The sequence below is a fragment of the Lithobates pipiens genome, unplaced genomic scaffold, assembly GCF_037356315.1.
Source record: "Lithobates pipiens isolate NorthernLeopardFrog02 unplaced genomic scaffold, aLitPip1_a1.2 Scaffold_19, whole genome shotgun sequence".
NCBI classification, from domain to species: domain Eukaryota; kingdom Metazoa; phylum Chordata; class Amphibia; order Anura; family Ranidae; genus Lithobates; species Lithobates pipiens.
Window position 1 is genome coordinate 365,564,289 of NW_027507764.1, and position 20,984 is coordinate 365,585,272.

Genomic DNA, 20,984 nt, shown 5'->3' on the forward strand with positions numbered 1-20,984 from the left:
TTGGAAAATGTCAAGGCACTGTGTATGGTGACTTTTCCCAAACATGCTAGTTTCCTAACTACTGACCCACTGGTTTTATTACTTTGAGAAACTGACTGGAAATGAGTATGCAGTGTAGTAAAGTCAGTGACCCAAAGTATTAAAGCGGAGCTCCAGGCTCCTTCAGAAAAAAATCAGCGGCTACTTATACTGTATACTTTTAACATTAGGACACTTAACTGTCCTGGAATCCAGCGGTGTCTTCACCCCAGCCGATGTTTCAATCGGCTCTCGGGTGCTGCCGCTGCCATTTTTTGTAAGAGAAAACCATCAGTGAAGCCTTGCGGCTTCACAGCTGGCTGCCTAGTTTGCATGCGCGAAGCACGCTGCAATTTGTGAATGGCCTGGTGGTGAGGGAAGGGGGGGCGAATTTCCGGGTGACTTTGCGTGGGAGCTTGTACCTGTCAAAACAAGAAACCCACTCCCCTCTGAAACGTGGCAGTGGAGGGTGGAAGGAAGCAAAAAATGGCAGCTTCTCCTTTTGGGTAAAGCTCCGTGTTTAAAAAAAAGAGGGTCAGCATAGCAACCAAGAATATAGCAGGAGGAGAGGACAGTGATGTCATCTTCCATGTGATATGTTTTCCTTTAACCGAAAACTGAATCAGATTCAATACTATTTAATGTATTAGACTTAATTGGGAAACCCAGTGTCTCCAAATGTTTTTTTCACTTGTATTTTTTGGAGAAACCCAACTACAGCTTACGATTATATTTACGCACATATTATTTGTGCTCCTGTCATCCTAATACCATAGTAGAGCACCATCTAGGTTCAAGATCAGGTTGTGCGCCATTCTATGGTAATACTTAATCCTCATTTGCCAGTTCAAGGTTGCTCACTATGGCTGCCCATACAGAAGCAGGGAACTTAAAACATGCAGCTTAAACCAGGAAGAATTCATACTTCCTATGCATACCAAATCTTTTCTAGTGTTATAGATTTTGGAATATTACATTATAAGTGAATTTAAATGTTTTTGTTTTACTTACTTTTTTTATTTATTTTTTATTGCTAATCTACGATGTAATTAGATGTCTACTGATCATTACATGCATGGCCAGTGCAAGGCACAGATGACTACATAAATGCTATTTAATAAGCATTTTCTCTGGCATAGTTAATAGGATCATTGTTTTAAGCAGTAGCAGCATAATGTTCTGTATTGCTTAGCCACGATGAAGTATATGTGTCTAACAGATTTACCTATTGAGCTGTAAGACCATTCTTGCTCACCTCTTCATTAACTTCAATGTGTGTATCTTGTCTCAACTGTGTCTTGGAGCCTGTTTCACTCTAGTTGGTCAAAACATGAATAAGCCTATTTATTCTGATGGCCTATTAAACTAATTAGTTAAGCAAGGTTATGATTGATGAGCCTATTATTCTTTCTTGGATTTTTATTTTTTTTTTTACTTATATAATGCATGTTAAAATGTACACGTATTTTGACTTTGCGTGATAAGGCATAATGCAAATTCTGGCACGCAAAAGAATGAAGTCCCTTTTATTTAATATCTCAGTACTTGTATTATAACCACACACATGCATTAAATATACATTATTAGTATACAGGTGCATCTAACCAAATTAGAAAATAGTCAAAAAGTTATTTATTACAGTAATTCAATTCAACAAGTGAAATGTCTGTTATATGGATTCATTACACAAACAGTGATCTATTTAACCACTTTCAGACCGGACCATTTTGCTGGTCAATGACCAGAGGTCTTTTTACAATTTGCCACTGCGCTGCTTTAACTGGTAATTGCGCGGTCATGCAATGTTGTACCCAAACAAAATCTGCGTCCTTTTTTTCCCACAAATAGAGCTTTCTTTTAAAGGTATTTGACTGACTCTGCGATTTTTATTTTTTGCGATATAAACGTAAAAAGACCGCAAATTTTGAAAAAAAATATTTTCTACTTTTTGTTATTAGAAAAATCCAATAAACTCAATTTTAGTCATATATTTAGGCCAAAATGTATTCAGCCACATGTCTTTGGTAAAAAAAAAAGTCAATAACTGTATATTTATTGGTTTGCGCAAAAGTTGTCACATCTACAAACTAAGGTACGTTTTCTGGAATTTACGCAGCTTTTAGTTTACGACTGCCTATCTCATTTCTTGAGGTGCTAAAATGGCAGGGCAGTACAAACCCCCCCCCAAATGACCCTATTTTGGAAAGTAGACCCCCTAAGGAAATTGATAAGAGGCATGTTGAGCCCATTGAATATTTTATTTTTTTGCCTCAAGCGATTGAATAATGACAAAAAAAAAATGTTTTTATTTTTTTTTTACACAAAGTTGTCACTAAATGATATATTGCTCACACATGCTATGGGCATATGTGAAATGACACCCCAAAATAAATTCTGCTGCTTCTCCTGAGTACGGGGATACCACATATGTGGAACTTTTTGTGAGCCTAGCCGCGTACGGGTCCCCGAAAACCAAGCATCGCCTTCAGGCTTTCTAAGGGCGTAAATTTTTGATTTCACTTCTCACTACCTATTACAGTTTTGAAGGCCATAAAATGCCAAGATGGCACAAAACCCCCACAAATGACCCCATTTTAGAAAGTAGACACCCCAAGCTATTTGCTGAGAGGCATGTTGAGTCTATGGAATATTTTATATTTTGCCACAAGTTGCGGGAAAATTACAAACTTTTATTTTTTCACAAAGTTGTCACTAAATGATATATTGCTCACGCATGCCATGGGCATATGTGAAATGACACCCCAAAATAAATTCTGCTGCTTCTCCTGAGTACGGGGATACCACATATGTGGGACTTTTTGGGAGCCTAGCCGCGTACGGGGCCCCGAAAACCAAGCACCGCCTTCAGGCTTTCTAAGGGCGTTACAGTTTTGAAGGCCATAAAATGCCAAGATGGCACAAACCCCCCCCCCCCCCCCCCCCAAATGACCCCATTTTGGAAAGTAGACACCCCTAAATTTAGGGGTACAGTAGTGAGACTAGGTAATAAATGGCGGGTGCCCTGAAACTATAAAAAAATAACTAACCAACCAGCGTCACCTGTAACAGTTATATGGTGATCACTGGTAAAAGGGTTAACTAGGGGGCAATCAGGGGGCTTTATGCGGTAGTATATGGGGGTCCCTGGCGCTATAAAAAGCTGCGGCGAACCTAAATACCTACCTGCCTAACTAGCGTCACCTGTGACACTAATACAGCGATCAGAAAAACGATCGCTTATTAGGCTGGGTTCACACTGGAGCGATGCGGGAACGCCACGAATCCACGGCGGGTTCCCGCATCGCATGCCTCCCGGCGGCAGTTCACACTGCCCTATGCGAACTGCTGGGAGTGTCAGTGAAATGTTAATGACACCCCCAGATCAGTTCGCATATCGCAGTGCGATCTGCAAACTCGGATCGCATGGTGTGAACACCCATGCGATCCGATTCTGCTGCGGACCAAAAAAAGGGTCCCGTGCGAATTTGCGGCGGGTGCGGCGCAAATTCAGCCATACCATCTGTATGGCTGAACTCGAATCTCACAGAGATCGGATGTGATTTGCAGTGCGGTGCGAATCACATCCGTTCTCATAAACCGCTGCAATGTGAACCCAGCCTTAGTGACACTGGCGACGGGGGGTGATCACGAGGTTAAACCTTTATTGGGGGGGTTAGGGGGGTACATTAGAACTAAAGGGGGCTAACCCTAACTGCCCTAACAGTTATTACAGTCACAAATGACACCAATGCAAAAAAATAAATAAATAAAAAATAAATGCAATTGGTGTCACTGTGACTGGGGGGGGCAGGGGTAATTGGGGGGGGTGAACGGGGGGTGAAGGGGGGGTGTGAGTGTGCCTGGCATGTTCTACTGTGTAGTGTCGTGTTGGTGCAACTCACCGATCCTCTCTCCTCGGTGCCGGAACGAAAAATACCGACACGGAGGAGAGATTACATCACTTCCTCTGCCTGTGTTTACATTACAGGAGAGGAAGTGATGCAATGCTTCACTTCCATTCGTCAGGAGCGATCGCAAGGGGGTGGCCATGAATGAATGGCCGCCCCCTCATCCCGAAACGCTCCTGCACGGATACAAACCGCCGCGGGCCCCCCACCCGCGGGAAGGCAGGGACGTACAGGTACGCCCATATGCCTGCCCGTGCCATTCTGTCGACGTATATCGTCGTGCGGCGGTCGGCAAGTGGTTAAAAAAAAACATTTCTTTTAATTTTGAGGATTATGGCTTACAGCTAGTGAAAACTCAAAATTCAGTATCTTAAATAAAATTAGAATCTTAAATAATACCAATAATAAAAAAATATATATTTTTAATACTTTTCAGTAAGCGCACATTTCTCTATGTCCATGTACAGTATAGTATGCACACAATACTTGGTCTGGGCTCCTTTTGCATGAATTGCTGCATAAATGACGTGTGGCATGGAGGTGATAAGCCTGTGGCACTGCTGAGATGTTATGGAAGCCCAGGTTGCTTTGATAGCGGCCTTCAGCTCCACAGGTTCTCTATGGGGTTTAGATTGAGCGAGTTTGCTGGCCAATCAAGCACAGATCATTAAACCTACTTTTGGCAGTGTGGGCAAGTGCCAAGTTCTGCTGGAAAATGAAATTGGCATCTTCACAAAGCTGATCAGCAGAGGGAAGCATAAGGTGCTCTAGAATTACATGGCAGGGGGCTACACTGACTTTGGACTTGATAAAACACAGTGGGCCAAAACCAGCAGATGACATGATTTCCCAAATCATTACAGGCTGTGGAAACTTCACACTGAACCTCATGCACTTTGGATTCTGTGCCTCTCCAGTCTTTCTCCAGACTCTGGGACCTTGATTTCCAAATGAAATGCAACATTTACTTTCATTCGAAAAGAGGCTTTTGGAAGGCGTCAGCATACCAAGACATTTTGGACAATTTCATGCTCCCAGCTTTGTGGGAACAGTTTGGGGATGGTCCCTTCCTTTTACAACATGACTGCACACCAGTGCACAAACAAGGTACATAAAGACATGGATGAACATGTTTGGGGTGGAAGAACTTGACTCCCCTGCACAGATTCCTGACCTCAACTTGATGGAACTTCTTTTGGGTGAATTAGAATGGAGATTTCAAGCCAGACTTTCTCATCCACATCAGTGCCTGACCTCTCAAATGCGCTTCTGAAAGAATGGTCAAACATTCCCATTGACGCACTCTTAAACCTTGTGGACATCCTTCCTAGAAGAGTTGAAGTAAAGGGTGGGCCAACTCCATATTGAACTCTACGGACTAAGACTGGGATGCAATTAAAGTTCATGTGCGTGTAAAGGCAGGCGTTCCAATGCTTTTGTTAATATAGTTTGGGTGTGTATGTGTTTTATATATATATATATGTATATATATATATATATAAATATATATATATATATATATATATATATACATATATATATATATATATATATATATATATATATATATATATATATATATATATACATATATATATACATATATACATACATACATACATACACCCACATATCTGCCGTAATTTTGACAACCTGTAAAATACTACATAGGTCCCTTTTTGCCACCTAAACAACCTTGACTCATCGAGGCTTGGCTGTCACTAGATGTCTGAAGGTATGCTGTAGTATCTAGTACCAAACCATCAGTAGCAAATCCTTTATGTATATTTTTTTCCATCACCTCACATCCTATTCTATCCCGACCTATCCTCCCTTGCTTGGATTGAGAGATAGAGAATTTGGAGGCCAAGACAAAACCTCAAACGTATTATGTTCCTTAACCACTTGCCTACTGGGCACTTAAACACCCCTCCTGCCCAGACCAATTTTCAGCTTTCGGTGCTCTCACACTTTGAATGGCAATTACTCAGTCATGCAACACTGTACCAAATAAATTTTTTGTTCTCCCCCCCCCCCAAATAGAGCTTTCTTTTGGTGGTATTTGATCACTTCTGCGTTTTTTTTTTTTGCGCTATAAATGAAAAAAGACTGAACGTTTTGAAAAAAACACATTTTTCTTTGTTTCTGTGATAAAATTATGCAAATTATTAATTTTTCTTCATAAATTTTGGCCACAATTTATACTGCTACATATCTTTGGTAAAAATAACCCAAATTAGTGGATGTTATTTGGTCTTTGTGAAAGTTAGAGAGTCTACAAGCTGTGTTGTGAATCATACAAAATTGATCACACCTGATGTACTGGTGGCCGATCTCATTTCTTGTGACCTGAACAAGCCAGGAAAGTACAAATACCCACCAAATGACCCCTTTTTTGAAAGAAGACATTCCAAGGTATTTAGTAAGTGAGGTTTTTGATGTCATTTTTTTTCCTCACAATTCTTTGCAAAATTAAGATTTTTTTTTCCACAAAATTGCCATTGTAATAAGTTATTTCTCTCACATGGCATGTGTATACCACAAATAATGCCCCAAAATAAATTCTGCTATTCCTGAGTATTACAATACCACATGTGTGGGACTTTTTTTTACAGCCTGGCCACTTAGAGAGGCCCTACATGCAGGGAGCACCGTCATGTGTTCTAGGAGCATAAATTACACATCTAACTTGTTGACTATCTATTACACTTTTGAAGGCCCTGGAGCACCAGGACAATGACACGTGGCACTGATGACAGATGGCACTGATACGTGGCACTGATGACAGATGGCACTGATACGTGGCACTGATGACAGATGGCACTGATACGTGGCACTGATGACAGATGGCACTGATACGTGGCACTGATACGTGGCACTGATACGTGGCACTGGGGGCAGATGGCAGTTTTTTACTTTTTTCTCTAACTTACAGCCGCTGCAGCCGTTCATCTCTCCCTCCTCATATGCTGTCTGTGTGAGGGGAGAGAGCGGCGCTTAGAGATGATCTCATATGTTTACATATGAGATCATCTCTCATTGGACACGCCGATCGCACTGTAAACGGCTGCTGTGATTGGCCGTTTACATCGATCTGTGATTGGCTGTGTCCAAGGGATACGGCCAGCACAGAACTTCCCCGATGCGCGCACTCAGTAGCGTGCATTGCGGAAGTAAATAGGACATACAGGGACACCCTCCCGGCAGTTAATGTCCACGCTGTAGCCATCTTTCGGCTATAGCGCGGGTGGGAAGTGGTTAAACCATTTATGCAGTGTGGCAGGGCACATTAGTCTACTAAAGAGGCCGCTTCCATCAGGCGCTACTGTTTCTATAATGGGGTGTACTTGACCAGCAACAATGTTTTAGGTAGGTGGCATGTTTCCAGTAACATCCGCTTGAGTGGCAGGATCCAAGGTTTCTCAGCAGAATTGTCTAAAGCAGTGATGGCACACCCGATGTTTTGGAACTACATTTCCCATGATGCTTATGCACCCTGAAATTTCAGTTGAGCATCATGGGAAATGTAGTTCCAAAACATCTGTGGTGCCAAAGTTCACCATCACTGGCTTAAAGCATCGCACTGGCTTGCTTTCAGCCCATGAGTCTCTTCCAAAGCCACACCCCCTGACATATTTCACTCTGTCCTCCGGAGATTAATCTTAGGGTCATTTTTTTGCCTAGCGTTTGTCTTCCCCAGCTTCAGTGGTGTTCCCAATCTACTGCCAACCTTTTAGGCTAAATGTACACTGCTGCTGGTAAACAGCCATTTAGGAGCAGTTGGGCATTTTTTTCAGCTGCCCCTTGGCTCTCCTCTGTTATCTTATCAGTACATGTACACAGGGTCATTTATAATTGTTTCTAGGCAGTTGAGTTTAGAAGAGATTTTTGGAAAGGAAAAAAAAAAATGTTTTCAGGATGGATGTTCTGAGGCATTTGAAATGCCAAATGCCTGCAACAGCTTGTAAGCGTGTGTAAACATGGTAACTGTCGCGTTTAGCCGCATTTCGTTTATAGGCGTTTTTACAGGCGATAGATTTTGACTATTTGAAAGGGGAGGGGGACACTTCTAAATGTAAATGCGACAAAACAGATGTTTTTAAATGTCGTTTACTATCTGTCAAGTTAAATCGTTAAGGGGAGGTTTTAAAACATCCCGTGTACGTGGAGCCTTATGTTGGCGCTACCAACAACTATATACTGAAAGAGCTTGAGCAATTGCATACAAAGTGGATTGTTTACAGTTAACCATATCTTAGCTTGATACATTCTCTAATATCTACTAATCCTTTAATTTGGTCTCAGGTCCCAAATCCTCAGTAAATTAACCATTTAAAAAGGAGATTAAAATTTGCAACAGAAAACCTCAGCAAGCTACAAGCCCACACAATTAAAATCAAAATGAATTTACAAAAACCACATGCACCCAATAAGAAGTTATACCCTAAGGTTAAGTGTAATTGTTTGGTGTGTAAGAAGCAATGCTGTTATAATTTTTCCCCTTTTTTCTTTCGTATCAGCAAACAATCGTTTATTATCTAAGAGCTGGTTCATACTATGAATTGCACAGGAACACACTTTGCATTCCTGTGTGAATCACATGCGATCCGGATGCTGTGCAATTTTAGCCCATTCATTTGAGTGGGTTGAAAATCGCAGGGCTGCACCAAAACTAGTACATCAACAGGGCCGCATGTTACTACTGTACCATGCGATCAGCTGCAGGCAAAGACACTACATTTGTGACCTGCATTTGGGGCGTTGTTAAATTACCTTTCTGAGAGGAGATGCAGTTTGTGAGTTCCTAATAGCTTGGAACCACAATCTGTCATCTCCTATAGTCAGTCTCCTCCCTCCTACAGTTAGGAGTCAGGGAACACAGTTAACCCTTTGATCACCCCCTAGTTTTAACCCCTTCCCTGCCATTGACATTTATACAGTAATCTGTGCATTTTTATAGCACTGATCGCTGTATAATTGTCATTCGTCCCAAAAATGTGTCAAGTGTCTGATGTGTCAGCCATAATTTACCATAATAGACGTTTGAAGTACATTGAAAAATTATTTTAAAACATGTTAACAAATATAGATACATAGTTTAAAGCGGTAGTAAACCCGCTAATGTGTTTTTTTTTTTTTTTTTTTTTACCACCTGCAAAGCAAAAGGCACAATGAGCTAGTATGCACCGCATACTAGCTCATTATAAAACACTTACCTTAGAACGAGGCCCCAACATCTGGCCCGATCCACGCCGAGGGAGCTGACATGCTCCCTCTGCGTTTCTTCCGGGTATCGCAGCTCCGGTGCTGTGAGTGGCCGGAGCTGCGATATCGTCACTCCCACGCATGCTCGCGGGTAATTTCATCCCGGCCGGTCGGCCATTGCCGGATTTTCAGCCAAGAATCCCCCTTGTGCGCAAGCGCTGCTGCAGTCAGCGGCGCATACCGAGGGGAATATCTCCTAAACCGTACAGGTTTAGGAGATATTTTTTTTTTACCTACAGGTAAGCCTTTTTATAGGCTTTCCTGTAGGTAAAAGTGAAAGAGTATACAACCACTTTAACACAGGTGTAATGATATGTTTTGGGAAGATGGGGAGGAGAATGAGCTGACAGCAGTTGAGCACTTTTTACTGATCTTGTTATCCATCATCACTTATTTAGGACATCATTGTCACTACTGAATTAATTATGATAAGGCATTGCAGCCACAGATATTCCAATTATTGTTCTAATTTTCTATAATGCATACCCATTTGGATGCCCATCATTTATCTAGTTGCAAAATTAGTGCATGGGATCTTGAATTCACAAGTTTGTACTTTGCCAGAGCGCTTTACCATCAAAAGGAACATCTAAAAATCTTCGCCATCTCTGCACACAAATGGAATTCATTCCCAGGCCTGTTTGGTGGATCATTTAGCTATAAATCCCTTCTTGTGTTTTTTACCATTATTGCAGTTCCTCCGTATACATTTTTTTTCTGTTAATGTCTGCTTTAAATATTTAAATGTGACCATTAATATTTCTTGCAGTGCAGGGTGAATTATGCTGAAGTAGCGTGACTCGTGTTTGTGTATTTGTGCTTCATTTGAAGGTCATTCAGTGCGACTGCTGGGTCAGAAAAAGGATAATGGAAAACGGTTGGGAGGAGCTCGATTGGATTTGCCAAAGATTAGGAAGAACCCACTGATAGAAATAATTTCCATCAATACAGGGTAAGCTTCCTTCAAATTTGCTCATAAAATATTTAGTGCTGCCTAAGAATTCAATTTCATATTTCTTCTGACATTGTGCTTTCTGCTGCTCAAATTATTAAAGAACTAAAATTTTCTGAAACCCTGTGGAACTCTCAGGGGTATCTTTCAAGTGCTGAAAATATTTACTCTTTAATTTTTGCTGATTGACTTTTTAGTTTTATGAATTATTTTCTGTATTCAGCATTTAGAGTCTTACTTCTACAGTTACTGGCTTTCTTGACCAAAGAAAGTATTTAGTCAAAACACGTGGGAACACAGGCTTTCTCTTTAGCTTAGTATTATGACCACAAGGGAAATTTAAGGTCACTAACACATGTTTAGTGGATTAGTATGCTTTGTGTGGTAGTTTTCTAGGGTTAAAATGTGAGTAGTATGTTTTCTTTTTTATACAAAAGCACCAGTAGACATTGAAACCATTATGAATGCATGACGTTTGATAAGGTTTACTTTAATGGTTGATTTTTTATTTTATTTTTTTCATTTCTTGTTAAATGTATTTGAGTTTTCGAAAGAGAATATAAAATATAATGCATGGATACATAGCATACATTCAGAATATTTTACATTATAATATTACATTTAGAACTATCTTACCACTGTGTTTACTTTATATATACACTGTAAATTAAAGACGTAAGAAAAGAGATAATGTCCAAAAAGACTAAATATCATTGTCCAAGTTGAAAGATATGTAACATGAAAAGGAAAGAAAAAAATGAAAAACAGTGTATCCCTATATTATATATTGCATAGAAAAAGAAAGGGATGAATTCCTGGCATATCACCTCATAATATACTAGCCTAATGATAGAAAAGCTTAAAATCAAAAGAAAAGAAAAAAGAAAGGGAAAAGATAGAAGGAAGGAATTTCCCAAGGTAGTGTTCTGGCTTATGTTAGATTTACACATTTGATTGGTAAATAATCTATGTAACCTCATGTGGTAACAACAAAGATTGGTCATAATCAGAACTGATGTTTAATCCATGGTTGCCAAATCTTGAGAAAAGTCGTTGACGATGCCGCGCTCAGTGCACCTGCGCGCCGCTGTCTACGTATAGGTTTAGGAAATATTTCTTGGACCTACAGGTAAGCCTTAATCTAGGCTTACCTGTAGGTCAAAGTGTGTTGTAAGGGTTTACAACCACTTTAAGATTTAGAAGTGCCATAGCGGGATCTGGAGGAATTGAGGTTTCCAAAGCTTTAGACACCATTAAAAATATATTCTTCCAGAATTGACAACTGGACATTGCCACCATATGTGGAAACGTATGCCTGGCATGTCACATCCTCTAAAGCAATTAAGTGGATATGTGGGGACGAATTTTGCTTTTCTAGCTGGTACTAGGTACCAACGTGCTAGAACCTTATTTGTTTCTACAGCAAAACAGTTTGAGGAAGTTTTGGTGGCTAACCAGATACTAGACCAATCTTTGATATTCCTTAATAATCCAGCCTTTTATCCTACTTGGAAATTTCCAAGATCATTTTGTGCATGGTCCTCTACGATCCTGACTCGCTTATACAATCTAAGCTCTGCTAGTGGTAGAAGTCAGGTTCATAGACGACCATGCAGAAAATGATCTTGGAAATTTCCAAGTAGGATAAAAGGCTGGATTATTACGGAATTAATATAGGGGAATATGTGGTGATTGGAGATTATGCAAACTCTTAAATTTGTCCCAAGTATCTAAGGTATGTTTCGTTATGGCTTTAGAAAGATGTAATCTAGCAGCAGGACGAAGCCATAACATATTGGCCACCAAGATAGGGTCGCTATCTACCGAGTCAATAGCCACCCATAAGGGTGTTTCAACCGTAGCATTATATTTGTGCAGCGTTGAAAGAGGAAAAGTTGGGAAACATTTCCTAGCAACTGGTAATATATAGAAATTCATATGTATACATTGTCATCTTTCCAGGTCCTCATCAATTCTTTGCCATAGAGAACAACCACTATTAGTTTGTGGCCTAACTTTTAGCCTTGCCTCAGTTACAAGTTTATTCCATAGGTTAATTGCCACAGCTCTCGATCTTCTTTATCTCAAGGGTTTTATGGCCTTCAGGTGTCTGGATGATCTGCACTGTCAGACCTGCCTGACTTTCTTTCAAGATGCAGACCCAGGATATTTCCAGTTGGATTGGTGTCATTCCTGAGTCCATCAAATCATTGGGAATAATTGCCCTTCTCTTAGATACCTTCAGGTTAAGGTCTTCCTGTCCCAGGAGACCTTGTTGAAACCAATTTCAAAGCAAATACATTTACTCTATTCTACTCCTATGATACAGATCATTCTCATAGGGTAGGACAAATCAATTTTTTTCCCTCTGGACTAGATGTTCTGGTTACTTAAGCAAATATGTCTGCCATAGTGTCTGCTCCCAGCATTGTCAATGTGCATTTTTTTTCTTCAGTTCCTTTGGAAAATTGTCAAAATGGACACTAGCCTTATCATTAGGGTGGAATTTTGGGTCATTTGTCTATTCTGGTTGTTGGTCCCCAGAGGAATCGATGTTGCCAATATCCATACTGAGATTCTAAGCATGTTGCCTGCCGTTGACACAATAGTCCATACCCTTTTAACTGGTCATCTGGTCTGGGTTCACTGGCCGGTTCCACAGTTGCAGGCAGCTTGGGCCAATCTAGGGGAGCTCCGGAAATATTGTAATGGTGATATAGTTCATCATTCCTGGCCAATTTTCACATTCCAGTGATTTCCGTGGTACATATTCCTGGATGGATAACTGGCTGGCAGATTTCTAGGCAGACACTATTCTGTTAATTTCTGTCCATCAACAGGCCAGACCGATTTGTTTCCAGGACTCGTGACCCGATGACAGATGCTGCAGGTGCTCTGGTTGTGCTGTGGGATTGATATACCGTGAGAAATTTCCTCCACCAAAGCCTGCTTCATTTGGTTGGGGTTAGCTTCATATAAGCCTTGGAGAGTGGTATGTTGACCTCCTGTTGATTATCTCTCCATGGCAATCTCTTTCAGATTGGCCTGTTTCTCAAGGACTGATCTTCCATCATGCTTCTTAGTCACTGGCTTTAATGGCTTGCTTATTGCAGCCCAGGTTCTGACAGAGAGCGGCACTTCAATCTTTAATCCTTCCTAACAATGTAAACGTTCATAAAACAAAAAATCTTCCTTTAAGATTTTACATTGAATGTGAAAAAACGAATTCTTGCTGTATGAGTCTCTGGAGGGCTACACATGTGCCTTGTCGGTGGGCTTTGTTCTTTAATTCCTTTAGCTGTTGCTGGAAAAACACTTGGCTTTTAGCACCATCAGGGTCCGATGTTGCATTTTTTTCTCCCTCCTCTTGCTAATCATTCACTTATTCCATACCTTTTAAATTGTTTTTCACAAGTAAATCCTCCAATTGGACCTCTACTTCAGCTCCATTTCCACTGTATTTGACAGGTTATTGTGCAGGTCTGTGTGTTAGGGTAAGTGCTGCCCATTCCCATTCAAGTCCTTTCTACTGGGACTGTGCGAGTGTTTCTTGTGTTTTTTTTTTCATCAACAGGCCTCAGGCTGGGTTCACACTTATGTGAATTGGATGCAATTTGCGTGACAAGGAGATTGACAGTTCTCAATGGATCTGGTTCACACACCTCAGGGGCAGCCATGGCCCGCATTTGGGAAGGGTCCTGTGTGTCTTTTGACTCCAAATCGGTTGCAGATTCTGGCAGAAATTTGGACATGATTTGCACCTGATTTGCAGGTGTACAGGGACGTATTAGAGCTGCACGATTCTGGCTAAAATGAGCATCAATATTTTTTTGCTTAGAAGATAGATCACTATTCTCGTGGCGTAACATCGTCTTTTACATTAAAACAAAAAAAAAAATTGCGTTAACTTTACTGTCTTTTTTTTTTTTTTTTTTTTTTATTCATTGAAGTGTATTTTTTCCCAAAAAAAATGCCTTTGAAAGGCCGCTGGGCAAATACAGTGTGACATAAAATATTGCAGCAATTGACATTTTATTCCCTAGGGTCTCTGCTAAAATATATATAATGTTTGGGGTTCCAAGTAATTTTCTAGTAAAAAAATATTGATTTTAACTTGAACAAGTGTCAGAAAAAGATTTAGACTTTAAATGGTTAAACTTCCTGCATTGTTAAAAACGTGGCATACTGCCTGGATTTTTTCTTTACACACAGAAGTTTATCCCTTTGATCTAAGAAGGAAGCGCTTATTACAATGTTGCATATTAAAAACTTGGCAGATTGCCTAGATGTTTTCTTTTGACAGCTGAGTGAGCAGATAAGTCTCTCCACTTGTTATATGAAAGAATCGGCAAACTCTGCAATAGAGATCGTCAGATGGTTTGAATCGAGATCACAATTTTTTAACAATTAATTGTGCTGCTCTAGGACGTACTGAACCCCCCCTCCTGCTGTGAGCCTTGGCCACAGCATGTGTGAACTTGGTCTCAATGTAAGGTTGTAAGCTGTAGACCTGAATTTTTTTGCAAGTATACTGATTCTACTGTATTTGTGTGTGTATATGTATGTCTGTATGTAGTTTGTGTGTGTGTATACATAGTTATTGCCATATCAGTAAGCACATGATTGAAATGTGTAAATGGCTCCATTAAATAGAAATGACAACTACTACACCTGATTTAGTTAAAGTGAAATAGCAATTTTGATGAGAAAATCTGTTCTTTCTTGTCAGTTACAGTCATTCAGTTTCTCCATAAATTATTTAGTAGCTTCTTGGCTAATGTCATTTTGTAAAAGACCATTTCAATACCTTTTTTTTTTTTTTTTTTTTTTTTTTTAACACAAGAAGTGGGGGTGTTAAGAGGGAGAATCTTTCTGCTATGACTACATAATCAAGCTGAGTTCTATAAGGGGAAATGCTGTGAAAAGCAGTGAGACAATCAAATCAACAATGTGTAATATTGCCTTGGTGGCTGAAAAGTGATATTTGAGTCCTTTGACAGTTTTAGAAAATCATGGCTAGCTGTAAATTGAAAGGTAAGGTACTTGGTTTACCTAGCGCAAAGTGTTTTTATTCTCTTTTGGGAGAGCAGTGAATGGTTATTTGGGTGATTTCCCCATCATTTCCTGTGAAAAAAAAGTTTACTGGAGTTCAGCTGTAAAGCCTTATCTTATATATGGCTATTTTAGGACTGCATTTTTGTATGTTTGATTTGATTTTGGAAAAAATTAAATAAAAAATCTAGTGGTATGAAGTGGTGTGCCAAACATTTAACAGGCCAACACACATTTTTGTCATTCGGTGATAATATAGTAAGAAAACGTTTGTGAAGTACAAAGTCCATTGTACTGGCAGGGAATGATGAAATTAAAACACAAGGCTCCCACATCTCTTTCAATCAAGTAAATAGTGTTTTTATGTTCCCACATGCCTTAGTATGGAAGTCAAGATGTGCCATGTGTGATGTTTTATCCATTAAGCTGAAACCAGAGAATCCCTTGCTGCTTTTGTAGGCTAGTGAATAAATAGGCGCAGTCTACACTTTTGTATGCTTTTTTTCATGAATCGGTGGTTTATGATGACAGGAATACCTCATTTGACCCTTTCTTTTGTGCACAAATTGTACTAGATTATATTTTTACTCTGATAATATGGTTTACAGTTAAACAGTAAATGAGCATTGAATATTTTTACTGTATTTCAAAAGTACTTCATGTGGCTGCGAACATTCTGTAGAACCCTATTTATTTTATCAAAAAAATACTAGTAATTTTATCAAGATTATAAACTTCTTTTCAAATAAAAAAAAATAAAAGCACAAACCAAAGATGTGAATTATGTCATGTTTCATGAAACTGGGAGAGAGAATTATGAAAAACAGAGTGTCTTTCATAATTCTTAAAGTTGTTAGACCAGGCCACTAAGTAAAAATACATTAACTAGTTAAATGGGCACCCTTTGCATAATGAAACGCATATACAGTCAAAAAATGCTGTTTGCTGGGTTTGGACAATTTCAGTCACAGTACAGCTCTTCAAAATTCATTTATGCTTGTCTGTGCTCTCCTCCATATGGGAATAAATTCCATGTTTGCTGATTTTTCCATCCCCTCAGAGGATTATAGTGGGGATGTAGTAGGGATTCTAGGGCAATCCCTTTTGCATGTGCTCTCAGTGCATTGCACAAGGGTCAGAGCATCGCCAACACCACAGCTCTTGTGAGATGTTTCTGATCTGCAGTGGTCAGTGCCTACCAAAAGTAGTGCAAGGAAGAACTGGGAAACCAGCGACAGGGTCATTGACACCCAAGGGAGCGTTGGTGCGCATGAGGAGCTAAGGCTGATATGTGTTTCTCCGATCCAATGGAAGAGCTACTGTAGCTGTAGCTCAGATTTCTGAAAGTGTTAACATTAGGTCAGATAGAAAGGTGTCAGAACACACAATCCATCGTACTTCTTCTTTTTTTTTTTTTTTTTTTTTAAACGTATAGGGCTTTGTAGCGACAGACTGGTGAGGGTTCCCATGCAGACCCATGTCCACAGCCAAAAATGCCTACAATGGTAATGTGCGCATCATAACTGGACTATGGCACAATGGAAGAAGGTGGCCTGGTCTGATAAATCCAAGAATGATTTGAGGGACACAACAATGAGTTCAAGGTACTGACTGACTCCCTAATTCCATTACAATTACACATGCTGTATAATAATTACTATAAAAACCATAGTGATCATTATGACATTATGAGAACCATTTCCACCAAACACAATATGTGGTGTTTATAATGCTCATAAAAGTCCAATAACAATAATTGTTGCTCCTTCCTGATAAATTTCACCCTCATACACTGTGTTGTAAACCCAGACCAGATATACGTCATCTGTTATGCTAAGAAGATCACAAATTTCTCAATATATAGACGAGCATACGAGAAGACACCTCTTTCATCCTTCTTTTCCTCTATTCATCATAAAACAAAATACCTTCAGAGATTATCCATATGCTCCTTAGTTTTACCTTGGGTAGTACAGCCTCAATTTTCTGCTCTACTCCACCTCCACTCCACATAATCAAAAAATTAAACAAAAACAACCATTCTCTTGACAGATTGTCTGCCTTTAGAATATCCCCTTATGCCTTCTGGCAATCAACACAGCAAAAGCGTTTGAGATTAATTGGACATTTTTTAAGCTATCTCTCATGCAGATAGGCCTTGGCCCCCAATATGATTTCCCACATCATGTCTCTATACTACTCGTCTTCAGCTAGTCATGGTACTTTGTCCCCCACTTTTTCTATATACAATGGTACCCAACAGGACTGTCCTTTGTCCCCTCTCCTTTGTGCCCTGATGAGAGAACACCTAGCCATATCTCTTACAGGACCCTAATATTACAGGTGTCACAGTAGGCTCTTTCCACTCAAAATTGACTTTTTTGAAGATGATTTACCTATGTACATGACACAAACTCCTAACTCTCTTTACCATCAATCCTCCTTGAATTCCAGAGGTTTGGCACATTCAGCAACTTCAAGGTGAACTGCACTAAATCCAAACTCCTGAATATATCCCTAATCCCTGCTCTCTTGCAACAATTGAAAAAATAATTTCCCATTCAAGACTGCATCCAAGTCCACACTTTACTTGGCCATCCATTTGCCATTGAAAGGCTTTTACTTATTTCCCTTGGAATTCCTAATTTCTTATTTGACAAAAATGCCTCTCGTGGCTTGGTAGAGTTAAATGTCTTAAAATGGACATCATTCCACGCTTTCTCTACCTCTTTCAGAAAATCCCAATTGACCTTCCTTCATCCTTTTTTCAGAAAATCTGTCAACTATTCACTAAGTTCATCTGGAATACTTCTCATCCATGAATTCGCTATAAAATCCTTTTGCTCCTGAAACATCAGAGCAGGGCTACTGGACACCTCTTTCACATGGCGGCAGTCTTCACCAAAATATTGGACTGGTTCAATCACTCTTCCACTAAGCTATGGGTCCAATTAGCCATATAAACCCCATTGGCTTATGTGCCTTTCCCTGGATACCATTAATAGTGTGTAGTGATGCGCTGCTCTCAATACTACTACAAAGTGCAATATTTTGTTGTGCTAGTTATGTCATTCATAACTCATTTCTTCATATGCCAAATTTAAAATGATTACGATAAATGATGGTAACTATAAAAAGTGCTTAATTAATATTCCTAGTAAATTTATCAAAAATCCAATACACAGTTAATAGTGATTATAATCTATATTCTCTTTAGAAGTCCACAAAGTAAGTCTCCAATATTATTTCACTTATTTCTGTGTTAAACCCTTCACCTTCCACCAAAGGTTTAAAATCATAAAGTATAACAAAAACACCAAGTGCTCTTTATAGGCTCCCAGAACTCTCACCTAAAATATATATCAATAGCACATGTATTAACCAATACACCTTGTATTTCTCCTCCTTAAGATGGACACCACTCTTTCCTCCCATTCACAGGGGGCCTCTCCAAATCAATCCTCTCTATTATGCAGAATGTGTGTATGGCTCTTTTAAAGCAGTCCTACTATTGTTAGTTTTTAGTGGGAATGCTTCAGCGGTCCCACTATTGTTGTTCGTTTTATATTATTATTCCGTACGTTTTTTGGCTCTGCGTAACTTCTGCATACTTTCAGCTATTAAAGCCATTCAACTTTTAAAACGTTCAGCTCTTTCAGCTGATGTGTGCTCTCCTTCAACTTTTTTCTACTATTTATACTTTTTAAAATATTAAGCTTTTTAACACTAACATTGAAGTCAATGAGAGCATGCTTAAAATCCGTAAAATCTTCTTCCACTGCCAAAAGTTTCAGCTCCTTCATACTTTCACCTACAGACGCCAAACACAATGTTCACAAAATATTCAGCTATCTGGCTATATCTTTTCAGTTTCATATCTTTTAAAATTTTTGTGACAAAGCTTTTTAAGTTTAGTGATTGAAAGGTGGTCCTATCTCCGCCCCTCTTTCCTGTGCTCGAACTGGACTTTGGTCAATGGCAAAACTCTCTGGAAAAACTGACTGGTCGGGTAGTCAAGACACCATACACAAGTGGATGATCAAGAATACAATGGTTTATTCTGACTTAACAGAATAATATGCAATAAACAAAAAGGGGAAGGCCTCATGAACAACCAATCACATTCAAGCATTATGCTACACAATTGATATTAACCTAAAAGATATTCATAGTAATTCTCAACGTCACAATGTTTGACCTTATCACCTTTGCTTGATACCAATGTTCTCAACACACAATATATGTTCTTAGCGTGCAATAGCTAAATATCAACTCTAACCGCAGACGCATCCTGCATCAAACGTCGCCTTAGGACTTCTGGTAATCTTAGCACAAGCTTGGCATGAGATGAAAACATTTTCTAAAACATTATCTTCTAAAACAGACCTAAGGAGTAACTCTTATCTTTCCTTACAATATCTAAAGAGTAACTCTACATTTCTTTACAGTGATCATTTCAGAAAATGTCATTAAATTCAGGGCAGCCAGGCTCTTGTTGTCTGTTTTGTTTCCATGGTTACCAACGCTTCTTATACACAGTGATGGGCAGTGGGAGGAGGTGGCTGGAGCATCTCAGATTACAGAGCCCGGGGGAGAGCACAGACAAGTACTGATTTATAATAGAGGGATATGATGGGGCAGCGAAATAATTTATGACCACCCCATTATCAGCCAAAACATTGACACCCCATGAAAAAATAAAAAAATAATTTTTGGAAAAAAAATCATTTTCGAAAAAGCTGTTTACGTTTAGTGATCATTTCAGGCTTTTGTTGTCTGTTATGTTTCCATGGTTACCAAAGCTTCTTATACACAGTGATGGGTGTTGGGGGAGAGCACAGACACATCATGTACTGATTTATAATAGAGGAATATGATGGGGCAGTTTTGATGGGGGCAATATGATGGGGCAGTTTTTTGTGCTATTCAGCATTCCCATGCATTTTCTCCAGAAAATGCATTTTCTAGTTAGTCGTCGTCGTCGTCGTCGTCATCATCGTATTTTTATTATTATTCTGTACGTTTTTTGGAACTTCTGCATACTTTCAGCTATTAAAGCCATTCAACTTTTAAAATGTTCAGCTCTTTCAGCTGGTGTATGGACGACTTCAACTTTTTTCTACTATTTATACTTTTGAAAATGTTAAGCTTTTTAACACTTTTTTTAAACATTCAAGTCAAGAGCATGCTTAAAATCCTTAAAATATTCTTCCGCTACCAAAAGTTTCAGCTCCTTCATACTTTCACTTACAGACTTTAAAATTTTCACAAAATATTCAGCTATCTGGATATATCTTTTCAGTTTGATATCATTTACAGTTTTTGTGAAAAAGCTTTTTAAGTTTAGTGATCATTTCAGAAAATGTCATTAATATTAGGCGTTTGTTGTCTGCTTTGTTTCCATGGTTACCAAAGCATCTTACACACAGTGATGGGCAGCGGGGGAGAGCACAGACACACCATGTACTGATTTATAATAGAGGAATATGATTGGCAGTTTTGATGCTATTAAGCATTCCCACGCATTTTCTCCAGGAAATGCATTTTCTAGTTGTCTTCAGATTTACCAAAACCATGTAGTGCAAGGGCCTGCCGGATTGCATACACATTGAAACTCCTAAGGTTTGACCTCATATTATATGGTTTTGGTAAATCTGAAGGAAAAAATCAGCAGACAATCTGATAGTGTGTATGGGGCTTAATTCTTTGTGGCATAGATTCAACAAGGTGTTGGAAACATTTCTCAGAGTTTTTGGGCCATATTGACATGATAGCATCATGAAGTTTTT

At 39.3% G+C, this 20,984-nt stretch overlaps 1 protein-coding gene across 1 annotated transcript in view; it reads left to right on the forward strand.

Annotated features, from left to right (window-relative positions):
- The window catches only part of CDKAL1 (CDKAL1 threonylcarbamoyladenosine tRNA methylthiotransferase), a 1,106,309-nt gene that overhangs the window by 234,341 nt on the left and 850,984 nt on the right, over positions 1-20,984 (forward strand). The window contains exon 8 of the mRNA XM_077493830.1: positions 9,986-10,143. Within this exon, the coding sequence (XP_077349956.1) occupies positions 9,986-10,143 (158 nt within the window). The remainder of the gene's footprint in view (positions 1-9,985; positions 10,144-20,984) is intronic.